The 15,000-nt window shown below is 40.3% G+C and overlaps 1 protein-coding gene across 1 annotated transcript in view; it reads left to right on the top strand.

Annotated features, from left to right (window-relative positions):
• The window catches only part of LOC133635472 (receptor-type tyrosine-protein phosphatase S-like), a 267,952-nt gene that overhangs the window by 227,330 nt on the left and 25,622 nt on the right, over window positions 1-15,000 (top strand). The window contains exon 21 of the mRNA XM_062028688.1: window positions 1-40. This exon is cut by the window's left edge and continues 76 nt beyond it. Within this exon, the coding sequence (XP_061884672.1) occupies window positions 1-40 (40 nt within the window). The remainder of the gene's footprint in view (window positions 41-15,000) is intronic.

Here is a 15,000-nt window from a genome sequence, read left to right on the forward strand (position 1 = left end):
GACCCTGTGGAAATGAGACGCATCAACTTCCAAACGCCAGGTACGCAAAAAAACCCCAAACATCGCTGCAGTGGAATTGGGAAATGTGTTGTTGTTTTTTTTTCCTGAACGGCTTTTGTTGTTTGATGACGCTTATTTCACGACCATCACCATGCATATAAAAATGACATTTTTGTGTCTCACATAAACAACAACAGGATAAAAGTGAGTTTACACTTTTAGCTGCAGGTTGACTGACATTGTTTGGACTGTTTGTGGGATTCTGCAGTCCAGGAAGTAAAAGGCTATTCTGTTTCATTCCCACTTCGGGGATAAATAAAACAATTTGTTGTCAGTTTGAGGAACTTGCAGGTTAAGGAGTGCTTTTTATTTATTTTTAATATTGTCAGCTGACTAGAGCTGTCCTGTCCAGTCTTCATTCAGGTTGTCACAGAAGATGTTTCGCCTCCCGTCCGAGCTGGCTTCATCAGTTCATGCTCAAGGACTAGGTAGGACAGCTCTACTCGGTCAGACGAGTTGGACTAAAACTGGATGTTTGAGGTTGTCTGAAAAGACTAGATAGGAAAGCTCTAGTCTTTTTCTCTCTAGTCAGACTCAAGACTGGGCTGTTGAGGTTTTCTTAGAAGATATTTCGCTCCATCGTGATCGACTGGAGCTGTCCTTTCCAGTCTTAATTTAGTTTGTCACAGAAGACATGTCACCTTTCATCCAAACAGGCTTCACCAATTCAGGCTTAAAGACTAGATAGGAAAGCTTTAGTCGGTCAGACTAGAGACGGAACTGTTGAGGTTTTCTTAGATGTTCGTTCCTCGTCTGTGCAGGTTTCGTCAGTTCATGCCCAAAGACTTGATAGACAGCCCCAGTATGATCGACTATAGCTGTCCTATCCAGTCTTCATTCAGGTTGTCACAGAAGATGTTTCGCCTCCCGCCCGAGCTGGCTTCATCAGTTCATGCTCAAGGACTAGTTAGGACAGCTCTACTCGGTCAGACGTGTTGGACTAAAACTGGATTTTTGAGGTTGTCTGAAAAGACTAGATAGGAAAGCTCTAGTCTTGTCTCTCTAATCAGACTCAAGACTGGGCCGTTGAGGTTTTCTTAGAAGATATTTCGCTCCATCGTGAACGACTGGAGCTGTCCTTTCCATTCTTAATTTAGTTTGTCACAGAAATCATTTCGCCTCTCATCCAAGCAGGTTTCATCAATTCATGCTTAAAGACTAGATAGGACTGCTTTAGTCTTGTTGCTCTAGTCAGACTCAAGACTGGGCTGTTGAAGTTTTCTTAGAAGACGCTCCTCGTGTGAGCAGGCTCCATCGTGATCGACTGGAGCTGTCCTTTCCAGTCTTAATTTAGTTTGTCACAGAAGACATGTCACCTTTCATCCAAACAGGCTTCACCAATTCAGGCTTGAAGACTAGATAGGAAAGCTTTAGTCGGTCAGACTAGAGACGGAACTGTTGAGGTTTTCTTAGATGTTCGTTCCTCGTCTGTGCAGGTTTCGTCAGTTCATGCCCAAAGACTTGATCGACAGCCCCAGTATGATCGACTATAGCTGTCCTATCCAGTCTTCATTCAGGTTGTCACAGAAGATATTTCACCTTGGTGAAGCAGGCTTCACCAATTCATGCTTAAAGACTAGATAGGACAGCTTTAGTCGATGAGTATATCCGTTCGGCCACCGTGTTCAATGGAGAAGTCTGATCTACAAAATGTGCAGGCAGCATACCACTTCCCCTTTCAGCTGTCCTGGATGAACTGAAATTATTTTGTCCAATCATTTTGGAACTTGCAAGCGTACTTCTTCTTCTTACTCGTCGTCGCCATGTCTCTTCTTCGTTCTTCTGCTTCGTCTCTGTTATGTTTTTGGACATTACTACTTGCCGTAGTTTTGAAGCAATGCATGATGGGAATCCGGATGTTGTGTGTCAGTGTATTAACGTGCCGGCTGGAATAAACACACGCTGAGAAATAGCTCCGTGCCTGCCTACTTTATGGGTTATAGATAAAGCTATGGATAACGGAGACATATACAATAGTCTCCTTTTCAGGTGAGAGAGGACGCTAAAGGCAGTTCCTTTAAGGCACGCCCCCAATATTGTTGTCCGGGTGGAAATTGGGAGAAATTCGGGAGAATGGTTGCCCCGGGAGATTTTCGGGAGGGGCACTGAAATTCGGGAGTCTCCCGGGAAAATCGGGAGGGTTGGCAATAGGGGTGTAACGGTACGTGTATTTGTATTGAACTGTTTCGGTACGGGGGTTTCAGGTCGGTTCAGAGGTGTAAGGAACGAGTTTCCACATGGACATATTAAGTAGTGTAATGCACGTTGTGTAAACAATGCACACCGAGGCACAACACACGGCATGCTAGCAACGACCGGGCTACGATAGACTGACCATACGTCTTCTTTTCACCGGACATGTCCTCTTTTGCGGGGCTGTCCGGGCGGAGTTTCTTAAATCAATCAATGTTTATTTATATAGCCCTAAATCACAAGTGTCTCAAAGGGCTGATGAATTAGGGTTGTGTGTATTTTCAATGTGCGTTCAGGGTTAAGAAGGGGTTAAAAACAAAACAAATTGTGCACGCAGCAGGATTTGTGAGGGAGGGGCAGAGACAGAGAGAGTTATGATAAACGCGCATGCGTCGCCAGGCTCTGCTTTTTATCCATATATTTATCAGATTTAATTTTTTATTATCTATAGCAGTGGTTCTCAAACTTTTTTCAGTGATGTACCCCCTTTGAACATTTTTTTAATTCAAGTACCCCCTAATCAGAGGAAAGCATTTTTGGTTGAAAAAAAAAGATAAAGAAGTAAAATACAGCACTATGTCATCAGTTTCTGATTTATTAAATTGTATAACAGTGCAAAATATTGCTTATTTGTAGTGGTCGTTCTTGAACTATTTGGAAAAAAAGATATAAAAATTACTAAAAACTTGTTGAAAAATAAACAAGTGATTCAATTATAAATAAAGATTTCTACACATAGAAGTAATCATCAACTTTAAGTGCCCTCTTTGGGGATTGTAATAGAGATCCATCTGGATTCATGAACTTAATTCTAAACATTTCTTCACAAAAAAATAAAATCTTTAACATCAATATTTATGGAACATGTCCAAAAAAAATCTAGCTGTCAACATTGAATATTGCATTGTTGCATTTCTTTTCACAGTTCTTTTTGACCGACATTTTAGTGAGGCATGGGGTAAACTCTGGGTTTATGGTAATGAATTGAATAGCCTACTTGATTTGATGTTCAGTTTATGAACTTACATTCATATTTTTGTTGAAGTATTATTCAATAACTATATTTATAAAGGATTTTTGAATTGTTGCTATTTTTAGAATATTAAAAAAAAAACCTCACGTACCCCTTGGCATACCTTCAAGTACCCCCAGGGTTACGCGTACCCCCATTTGAGAACCACTGATCTATAGCAGGGGTGTCAAAAGTGTGCCCCGGAGGCCATTTGCGGCCCACAGCTAATGTTTTAAAGGCCCACGGCACATTCTAAAAATACTATTAAAACAAACAAAAACATAACAAAAGTGAAATAAAAAAGCTTAAAGGTGAAATGTAATTTAGAAAAAGTTGCAATGTTGACTAATAAAACAAAGCTGTTTTTTCATTGCTCAAAACATAATATTGAATCAAAATCAATGTTATGATGAATTATTGACCTATCCAAGGTTCCGATTACTTCACATCAAATATTCCACTAAGAAAAATATTTTTGGTGGAAGATTTTGCAAATTTGGTAAATAAATAACCAACAAATTAATATTGTGTTGTTTTCTTACTGTACCGAAAATGACCGTGACCTCTAAACCGAGGTACGTACCGAACCGAAATTTTTGTGTACCGTTACACCCCTAGTATGGCCGTATGTTTGACACCCCTGATCCAAACAGTCCACTTGCCATCAAGTCGATGTCTAAGAATACAAAGGAGAATATTATTTTCAATAAACAAGTCCACTGCAAGGCTTGTGGGAAAACACCTGACAGCCTCTATTGTGTCATCCATCTTCCTTTTGCTTTGCTGATCCATAGTCGCCCCCATTTAAACGCCCGTGTTCGCCCTCGTCTGGCAGCTCATTTTGACAGAAGACATTTTGAGAGACCTTGCAGACTGGAACTTGAAACGCATTTGTGCTCTGTGAGGCAGCCAAGGCGAGGGGGTGTGTACAGAAGTTTCATTGACACACTCCTCACACACTTTCTCACTTTTTTGGGCGGGGGGGCTTTATGGTCATCAAAAGATCCACATTTCAAACCACAGTTTCTCTCATCTTGGGGCACACACACACACACACAGACACACACACACACACACACACACACACACACACACACACACACACACACACAGCCCGCAGTGGAGCGTGTTAGAGGGTTCTGGGAGTTCTGTCTGAAAATGGTCTCGACCCCCAAAACGAGGGAGTTGAATTGACTCGCCTCGTCTTCGTGCTGCTTAGTAGTCAGAGCCTGTTTCGAGGGGGACGTCTCTGTAATGGCGAGGTTAGAATAATGACCACTTGCTTAGTCCACTTGATTGTGCATTTGCACGTAACGCCGACTAATACGCGCTGAGAGGTTTCTCCCCGCACACCACGGGCCTTCCCCACTCCACGATCCCGTCGTCGTCGAGCGGAATTGGGCGACGTTGTTATCTCCGCACCTGGGGGAATTCAATTTAAATGGACATTTTAGCCCAATTAAGTGGGCCGGTGAGCATTTGTGAACATCGCCATCAGCTAAAAGCGGCCGTTGTTAAAATGAGCACGCTCTCACTGCTCTTGTCCGCGGCCTCCTTTCATTCAGCGGAGCATACGCCGTATCGGCAATTGGGACGCGGTGACCCGTGGTGCTGCAGAACAAAAAATGATTTCTGATTAGTCTTCCCATAAGCAAAGCTTCATTAATGCATTTGGAAGTGTGTGTGTGTGTTTATGTATCTCTTTGGTCATGTGACAGCCTCACATTGACAGTGCGGAACTCCTCAAGGCGCAGAGTGGCTCGTTTTTTGTCATTATCTTTCTTGGTTCCCGGGCTTTAATTGGCAAATGGGGCCCAAGTAATGAAGCAGCACAACTCAGAGGATATCTACTGTCTGTGTCCAATCAAGCTGCCTTTTGCTCAGAGCGCTAATTTTTTCTTCCGTTTCACCCTCCATCTCCTCCCTGTTTCCATATTTTAATCTCCTCCATCCTCTTGCTCTCTTTATCTCTACATGCATCTCTAGTAGCGCAGTACAGCCGGCGTAGTCATAATAATAACGTTAAATCGCCCAATGACCAAACGTGGATTTTATTTTGGTTTTTGTTTCAGCTTTGGCGCAACAAAATACAAGACTGGCACGATACCTTAAAGGCCTACTGAAATGAAATGTTTTTATTTAAACGGGGATAGCAGATCCATTCTATGTGTCATACTTGATCATTTCGCGATATTGCCATATTTTTGCTGAAAGGATTTAGTAGAGAACAACGACGATAAAGTTCGCAACTTTTGGTCGCTGATAAAAAAAAGCCTTGCCCCTACCGGAAGTAGCGTGACGTCACAGGCTGGAGGGCTGCTCACATTTCCTCATTGTTTACAATGCAGCGAGAGAGATTCGGACCGAGAAAGCGACGATTACCCCATTAATTTGAGCGAGGATGAAAGATTTGTGGATGAGGAACGTGAGAGTGAAGGACTAGAATGCAGTGCAGGACGTATCTTTTTTCGCTCTGACCGTAACTTAGGTACAAGGGTTCATTGGATTCCACACTTTCTCCTTTTTCTATTGTGGATCACGGATTTGTATTTTAAACCACCTCGGATACTATATCCTCTTGAAAATGAGAGTCGAGAACGCGAAATGGACATTCACAGTGACTTTTATCTCCACGACAATACATCGGTGAAGCTCTTTAGCTACTGAGCTAACGTGATAGCATCGGGCTCAAATGCAGATAGAAACAAAATAAGTAAATCACTGACTGGAAGGATAGACAGAAGATCAACAATACTATTAAACCGTGGACATGTAAATACATGGTTAATAATTTCCAGCTTGGCGAAGCTTAAAAATGATGTTGCTAACGACGCCATTGAAGCTAACTTAGCAACGGGACCTCACAGAGCTATGATAAAAACATTAGCGCTCCACCTACGCCAGCCAGCCCTCATCTGCTCATCAACACCCGTGCTCACCTGCGTTCCAGCGATCGACGGAAGGACGAAGGACTTCACCCGATCATCGATGCGGTCGGCGGCTAGCGGCGGCTAGCGTCGGCTAGCGCGTCTGCTATCCAAGTCAAAGTCCTCCTGGTTGTGTTGCTACAGCCAGCCGCTAATACACCGATCCCACCTACAACTTTCTTCTTTGCAGTCTTCATTGTTCATTAAACAAATTGCAAAAGATTCACCAACACAGATGTCCAGAATACTGTGGAATTTTGAAATGAAAACAGAGCTTTTTTGTATTGGATTCAATGGTGTACCAATACTTCCGTTTATTTAGTGACGTCACGCGCATACGTCATCATACATAGACATTTTCAACTGGAAGTTTAGCGGGAAATTTTAAATTGCACAAATTGATGAAAGATTCGTGGATGAGGAAAGTGAGAGAAATTTAAAATTGCACTTTATAAGTTAACCCGGCCGTATTGGAAAGTGTTGCAATGTTAAGATTTCATCATTGATATATAAACTATCAGACTGCGTGGTCGGTAGTAGTGGGTTTCAGTGGGCCTTAAATGGCAAAGACTACTTCCTGCATACTTAGTCTACACACTATTGGGGCGGTAGGCTCGGTTGGTAGAGTGGCCGCGCCAGCAACTTGAGGGTTCCAGGTTCGATCCCCGCTTCCGCCATCCTAATCACTGCCGTTGTGTCCTTGGGCAAGACACTTTACCCAACTGCTCCCAGTGCCACCCACACTGGTTTGAATGTAACTTAGATATTGGGTTTCACTATGTAAAAGTGCTTTGAGTCACTAGAGAAAAAGCGCTATATAAATATAATTCACTTCACTTCACTATGGAATATACAATGCAGCTGGAAAGTATCCACGGTGCTTGACTTTTTCCACATTTTGTTATATTACAGCTAGAAATGTCCGATAATATCGGCCATATCGGCCTGCCGATATTATCGGCCGATGAATGCTTTAAAATGTAATATCGGAAATTATCGGTATCGTTTTTTTATCGGTATCGTTTTTATTGTATTTTTAATTTTTTTAATTTTTATTAAATCAACATAAAAAACACAAGATACACTTACAATTAGTGCACCAACCCAAAAAAACTCCCTCCCCCAATTTACACTCATTCACACAAAAGGGTTGTTTCTTTCTGTTGTTAATATTCTGGTTCCTACATTATATATCAATATATATCAATACAGTCTGCAAGGGATACAGTCCGTAAGCACACATGATTGTGCGTGATGCTGGTCTACTAATAGTACTAACCTTTAACAGTTAATTGTACTCATTTTCATTGATTACTAGTTTCTATGTAACTGTTTTTATATTGTTTTACTTTCTTTTTTATTCAAGAAAATGTTTTTAATGTATTTATCTTATTTTATTTTATAAATTTAAAAAAAAAGGACCTTATCTTCACCATACCTGGTTGTCCAAATTAGGCATAATAATGTGTTAATTCCATGACTGTATATATCGGTATCGGTTGATATCGGTATCGGTAATTAAGAGTTGGACAATATCGGAATATCGGATATCTGCAAAAAAGTCATTATCGGACATCCCTAATTACAGCCTTTATCTAAAATGGATCATTATTTTCCTCAAAATTCTACACACAATACCCCATATTGCAATGTGAAAAGTATATTGTGTTTAATTAAATTTTGCAAATCACATGTACATACACTATATTGCCAAAAGTATTTGGCCACCTGCCTTTACTCACATATGAACTTGAAGTGCCATCCCATGGAATTGTCCAAAATATTTTGCTATCCTGGAGCATTCAAAGTTCCTTTCACTGGAACTAACGGGACAAGCCCAACTCCTGAAAAACCAACCCCACACCATAATTCCTCCTCCACCAAATTTCACACTTGGTACAATAAGGTCCGAAATGTAGCGTTCTCCTGGCAACCTCCAAACTCAGACTGGTCCATCAGATTGCCAGATGGAAACGCGTGATTCATCAGACCAGAGAAGGCGTCTCCACTGCTCTAGAGTCCAGTGGCGACGTGCTTTACACCACTGCATCCCACGCTTTGCATTGGACTTGGTGATGTATGGCTTAGATGCAACTGTTCAGCCATGGAAACCCATACCATGAAGCTCTCTGCGTACTGTACGTGGGCTAATTGGAAGGTCACATGAAGTTTGGAGCTCTGTAGCAACTGACTGTGCAGAAAGTCTTTGCACTATGCGCTTCAGCATCCGCTGACCCCTCTCTGTCAGTTTACGTGGCCTACCACTTGGTGGCTGAGTTGCTGTTGTTCCCAAACTCTTCACTTTTCTTATAATAAAGTTGACTCTGGAATATTTAGGAGCGAGGAAGTTTCACGACTGGATTTGTTGCACAGGTGGCATCCTATGACAGTTCCACGCTGGAAATCACTGAGAACGGCCCATTCTTTCACAAATGTTTGTAGAAACAGTCTCCATGCCTAAGTGCTTGATTTTATACACCGGGCCAAGTGATTAAGACACCTGATTCTCATCATTTGGATGGGTGGCCAAATACTTTTGGCAATATAGTGTAAGTATTCTCAGCATTTGCTCAATACTTGACGATACACTCGTTGATACAGCAGTTACAGCCTTTTTGAATACGATGCCACAAGCTTGGCATACCTATCTTTTGAAAGTCTCGCCCATTCCCGTTTTGCAGCACAGTTACTATGGTAATCTACGTCACAGCATCTCAGACGAGGCACCAAGCAGTGTGGGTGGGGAGCGTTTCCATAGAGCGTTTCTAGAGCGGCCAGCCTGAAATATGGGTGTCAGGGACAGACGCGGAAGGGGTTATTTCAACAAAGTTCTAAAGCTTAGTGATATATCAAATATATCAGATTGTATAGGGTTTTTGTTTTTTTTACCCTTCGCATTTTTCACTGTTTGTTGCATTTTCGTTGTGTTTCGCTTGATTGTAAATAATGTCGATTGAGAGGGGGTGTGACATTCATATGTTGTCAATATTCAGTGTTTTATCGTTCATAGTTAATATTGTAAATCCCACATTCTTTATTTCCATGTACATTCTGGGTGTCTCATTCAGGAAAAAATAAATAAATTCCATTCCGTTTTTTCAGGTGGTCTGTCATAAGGTTTTTAGCATTCAATCAGACATTATTATAAGGTTTTGTATTAATGTTCCTAAAAATCAGATATACCCGCCCCCAGACACATTTTGTTCTCTAAATTTGGCCCCTCAGTCAAAATAATTGCCAAGGCCTGTTCTAGAAGGTTCTCCTCTCTCTACAGAGTGACCGTCGGGTTCTTTTTCTTCTGGGATTGCTGCCAAATGTGCATCAACAAAGTATTGTGCAAAGGCTGTGAATACTTATTTACATGTAATTTTTGTACTTTTAATACATTTGCAATTAAAAAAAAAAAATTCCACATTGTCATAATGAGGTGTTGTCTGTAGAAATTTGAGGAAAAAAGTGAATTTATTCCATTTTGGAATAAGGCTGTAACATAACAAAATGTGGAAAAAAATGAAGCAATGTATTTCTTAATTTTCAGTCAATGTTACATCCACCCCCGTAACTCTCTGACATCCATATTTTTAAACTCATATATTAAAAAAAAAAAAATGGCAGACGGCATCACACATTTCAACATTTTACAAGCGCCGTCAAATCATTGGCATGAATTAGTATCCTACTCATTTACTGAGATTACAGCAACGAGCACCCTCGTCCTTGCTAGCATCAACACGTCAACAAATCAGTGCATAAATCTAAGCAGACTTTACTTCACCTCCTTCTCACTGTAGTAAATAATGCTTGGCGGTAGTGAATCTCTTTGACAAACTTGAAATCTGTTGTCAACTCAAATTAATCTGCGTGTCTTCCATTCAGTGGTTTTTAGGTAGACCCACCAAACTATGGCCCTGTCCACACAAATACTGATATTTTAAAAATATTTGTCCATGTGATTTTAGCCTCTCGTCCACAAGCAAACATCGTTTTTTGTTCTTGAAAACCGGGTTTATAAAAAAAAGAGATTTTCAAAAACTACAGCTTTGGTTATGGAGTGTAGATGGGTAAAAAAAATGTTTATTTGTTTCAGAAGAAACGGGCAATCGAGATGGGATTTATGGTTCTTTGAATGGAGTTGGATCTTGAGGAACCGTTCTTTTTAGAGATGTCTGATAATATCGGACGATAAATGCTTTAAAATGTAATATCGGAAATTATCGGTATCGGTTTCAAAATTATCGGTATCAGTTTCAAAAAGTAAAATGTATGACTTTTTAAAACGCCGCTGTGTACACGGACGTAGGGAGAAGTACAGAGCGCCAATAAACCTTAAAGGCACTGCCTTTGCGTGCCGGCCCAGTCACATAATATCTACGGCTTTTCACACACACAAGTGAATGCAAGCATACTTGGTCAACAACCATACAGGTCACACTGAGGGTGGCCGGATAAACAACTTTAACACTGTTGCAAATATGCGCCACACTGTGAACCCACACCAAAGAAGAATGACAAACACATTTCGGGAGAACATTTGCACCGTAACACAACATGAACACAACAGAACAAATACCCAGAACCCCTTGCAGCACTAACTCTTCCGGGACGCTACAATATACACCCCCCGCTACCCACCTCAACCACCTCATGCTCTCTCAGGGAGAGCATGTCCCAAATTCCATGTTGAAAAAAATAATGCACTTTGTGACTTCAATAATAAATATGGCAGTGCCATGTTGGCATTTTTTTCCATAACTTCAGTCGATTTATTTTGGAAAACCTTGTTACATTGTTTAATGCATCCAGCGGGGCATCACAACAAAATTAGGCATAATAATGTGTTAATTCCACGACTGTATATATCGGTATCGGAATCGGTAATTAAGAGTTGGACAATATCGGAATATCGGCAATAAAGCCATTATCGGCCATCTCTTGTTTTTTTCAAAGAACCATTCAAAAGAAATGTCTCATTGTTGTATTTGTTTAAGGAAACAATTTTGGGTAGCAGTTATAGGATAAGATAGGATATGATATGATAAGATAGGATAACACTTTATTGTCACTGCACTTAAAAAGTACATTGACATTACATGGGCGGCCTGTAAAAGGTGGGAAAAGGAGAATGTGGTCGATCCCAGACTCGGCTTCTATGAGGGGAGCTTAGTTTGGGGACAGGAACAAAAAATGATACATAAGCACATACGCACATGTTACGACACAGAAACAACAAGACTTACCGCTTTTGGCTAGAGACAAACGAGAAATTATGATAATATTTGAATCCGAATAATTCAAACCCATACAGTTGATACTATATTGGTGGGAATGACTCTGAAACATTGCTAATCATTTGATTGTGCTTATGTGTTCATTGAAAACATTCCATAAACTATTTTAAAATGTGCCTCCCCAAAAAAACCTAACACAAAAACATACAAACAATAAATAAAAATAACATGCATCTATGTATAAAAAGATATAAATACAATGAGAATAAAAATTTGAACAAGATTAAAACGTGAATTACACCTGAACTACAGTACTACAACGTAACAATTACCCAGAGAAGTGACTCTAAATGCTGTTTTCCTTTGCTCCAACTCACTGCCGTCCTCCTGCATTTTTTATTAAAATTGCCTTCAACTTGTAGTCGGTTTTCATTGTCACTTAAAAGAGCCGTTCAAAAGACTCGACTCGTTCTCGACCGTCGAATCTCTAATGGGCATCAGTATCCTATGTATGTAACACCTGTTTATAGGCGGGCGAATCTTTGGGTACCTCATGATTCGATTATAAATGTGTTTTATGCATCTTTAATTGTCATATTCTAATATAAATGTATCATTATATTCAAGCAGGCAGCTCAAAGAGGTGTGTGGTATCTACACATTCAAACCTATGGCTCACAGTGTTGTCGTACTATGTGGATAATCTTCCCTCTCCTAACTCATTAATCTACTTGCTAATTTCCTCTAATTATTGGTTATCTTAGTTCAACGTCCGTTGAAATGTACAAAGCACTTAATCTTTTGTTGGTTCCCTACTTCACATTCAAGCTAGCTGAGCGGTTAGTATAGCTTCACCTTTGCCTGCGTTTGTGGTCCGTCAAAACCGTCTGTATTTTGCGGACTTTAAGGCGCACTTAAAATCATTTCATTTTCTCAAAACTCGACGGTGCGCCTAATGTACGGAATAATTTTGGTTGTGCTTACCGACCTCGAAGCTATTTTATTTGGTACATGGTCAATTGATAAGTGTGACCAGTAGATGGCAGTCACACAAAAGAGATACGTGTAGACTGCAATATGATGGCAGTTACACATAAGAAATATGTGTAGACTGCAATATGACTCACGTAAACACCACCAAAATTGTATATGTTCCATTGAAAATATAGAACATTACACACGGCGCTCGAAAACCCATCAAAATGTTTCAGTACGACTTTGGTAAGCTATGAAGCCGCACCACTTAATGTGCTTCAACATACGAGTATTATTATGGTCTGTGTATAAGGTAAGACATATTATCTGGCGTTTTGTTTCGCAATATTAGGCAAAACCAACTTTTCTTACCTTCTGGTACCTGTTGTGTATTTGGGATCTGCATAAGTCCTAAAAATTTGCGCGTGTCCGCCTTTGTAGTCCGTGTCGACACTTCTTCCTTTTCTCTATCTTCTTGTTATGTAACATTCATCCTCCGCTGTTGCCATTTCTAATATTAAAGTAGTGTAAAGTTCTTACTTACATTGGTCAGTAAACTCGCCATGAAAGCGCTAAAACATACCGGTGTAGTGAGTTTACATTATTCGCCCAAGGAACTTTAGTTATTAGAGAGTTCTGGTCTGATTTTTTTTCAAGTACACATTTCCGGTGTTGTTATTGCATTAGTGAGCCAAGGATGAGGAGATGCTGCTTCGTTGTTGATTTAAGTAAAGTCTGAATGTCATTAAAACAGTTAGCTCTATCTTTTGACACTTCTTCCACTCCCGTCTTTGCACGCTACACCGCTACAACAAAGATGGCGGGGAGAAGACGCTGCCGCAGGCGAGCCACGTGAATACGACCGCCCACAAAATGGCGCATCCGGAAGCGACTGTCAGAAAGCGGCTTGAAAATGATCTGCAAAACATAATCTATGCAACATTTTGACCAAAGAACCACCATTATATGTTATGTAGACCACAAAGAAGTGTTTTCCAATTAGAAAAAAATCATTACAATATGACCCCTTTAATGCGGCCTATCATCCGGTGCGCCCTATGGTCCGGAAAATACGGTACTTTATTTAGCAGAATTAAAAAATCTATTTTTTGACGTTTATACATGAATTCAGAATCGTCCAAGTCCCGATCGCGATGCATCTAAAAGTGTATAAACTTTTTTAACAAGGGAACATGTAGTTTTTAACTTAGTGTTGTTTTTATTTTGAACATAGGTAGAAGCTTGTGTTATAAATCCACTCGTATGGATGGGAGATTTGTTTTAATTATCCCGTTTTTGTGTGGACATCCATAGGAAAAGATGTTAATCAAAATGTATTCTGACAATTTTTAGGAGTCATTTCCGTAGCTTTATTTCGGTAACACCTGATCGCTTATCTCTGGATGCCAGTAGGCTCTTCCGATTTAAAAATTGGTTAGATAATCCCAAGAAAGGCTGGAGAGTACTTCTCCTGTCGAGCAGATAAGACTCTGAACCGTCATCGTACTCCTCAGGCATTGACTCCCGTCAGCTATCGCTACAAAACTGTCAGCCAAAAATGTGGATGTCTCATCATACTTTTTACTCCTGATGCTTCAAATACAGACTAAAAAAACATTTTCAGTGTTGTTTCCACCAAAAAATATGAATTGTTTTTGTTTTTCCCTTTCGCTGTCTCCATTCTATTTCCTTCTATCGGCTCATCTAATTGGTGTTTATGAAGCTCGTAGATAGTGAATCAATGTTGTTGATGACTGTTTTTTATGTTTTAGATAATAATAGACAATATTCTGTCTGTGTATTTATCCTCTGAGGAATTTGTGTTTTGCATAACAAGGCTATTTTATTTTGAAATGTGCTGATTTTAAAGGCCTACTGAAATGATTTTTTTTTATTTAAACGGGGACAGCAGATCTATTCTATGTGCCATACTTGATCATTTCGCGATATTGCCATATTTTTGCTGAAAGGATTTAGTATAGAACAACGACGATAAAGATCGCAACTTTTGGTATCTGATAAAAAAAGGCTTGCCCCTACCGGAAGTAGCGTGACGTAGTCAGTTGAACATATACGCAAAGTTCCCTATTGTTTACAATGATGGCCGCATGAAGTGAGAGAGATTCGGACCGAGAAAGCGACAATTTCCCCATTAATTTGAGCGAGGATGAAAGATTTGTGGATGAGTAAAGTGCAAGTGAAGGACTAGTGGGGAGTTGAAGCTATTCAGATAGGGAAGATGCTGTGAGAGCCGGGGGTGACCTGATATTCAGCTGGGAATGACTACAACAGTAAATAAACACAAGACATATATATACTCTATTAGCCACAACACAACCAGGCTTATATTTAACATGCCACAAATTAATCCTGCATAAAAACACCTACGTGTTTGTTATGCTAGCTCCTAGCTCCTCTGCTAGCTCCTAGCTCCATAGAACGCGCCAATACAATTCAAACACCTGATCAACACACACAATCACTCAGCCCAAAAGACCGTTCACCTAACCCAAGGTTCATAAAGCTTATATATTTTTAAAAAGTTACGTACGTGACGCGCACATACGGTCAAGCTATCAAATGTTTAGCAGCCAAGGCTGCATAC

The sequence above is a fragment of the Entelurus aequoreus genome, linkage group LG19 (assembly GCF_033978785.1).
Source record: "Entelurus aequoreus isolate RoL-2023_Sb linkage group LG19, RoL_Eaeq_v1.1, whole genome shotgun sequence".
Taxonomy (NCBI): Eukaryota; Metazoa; Chordata; class Actinopteri; order Syngnathiformes; family Syngnathidae; genus Entelurus; species Entelurus aequoreus.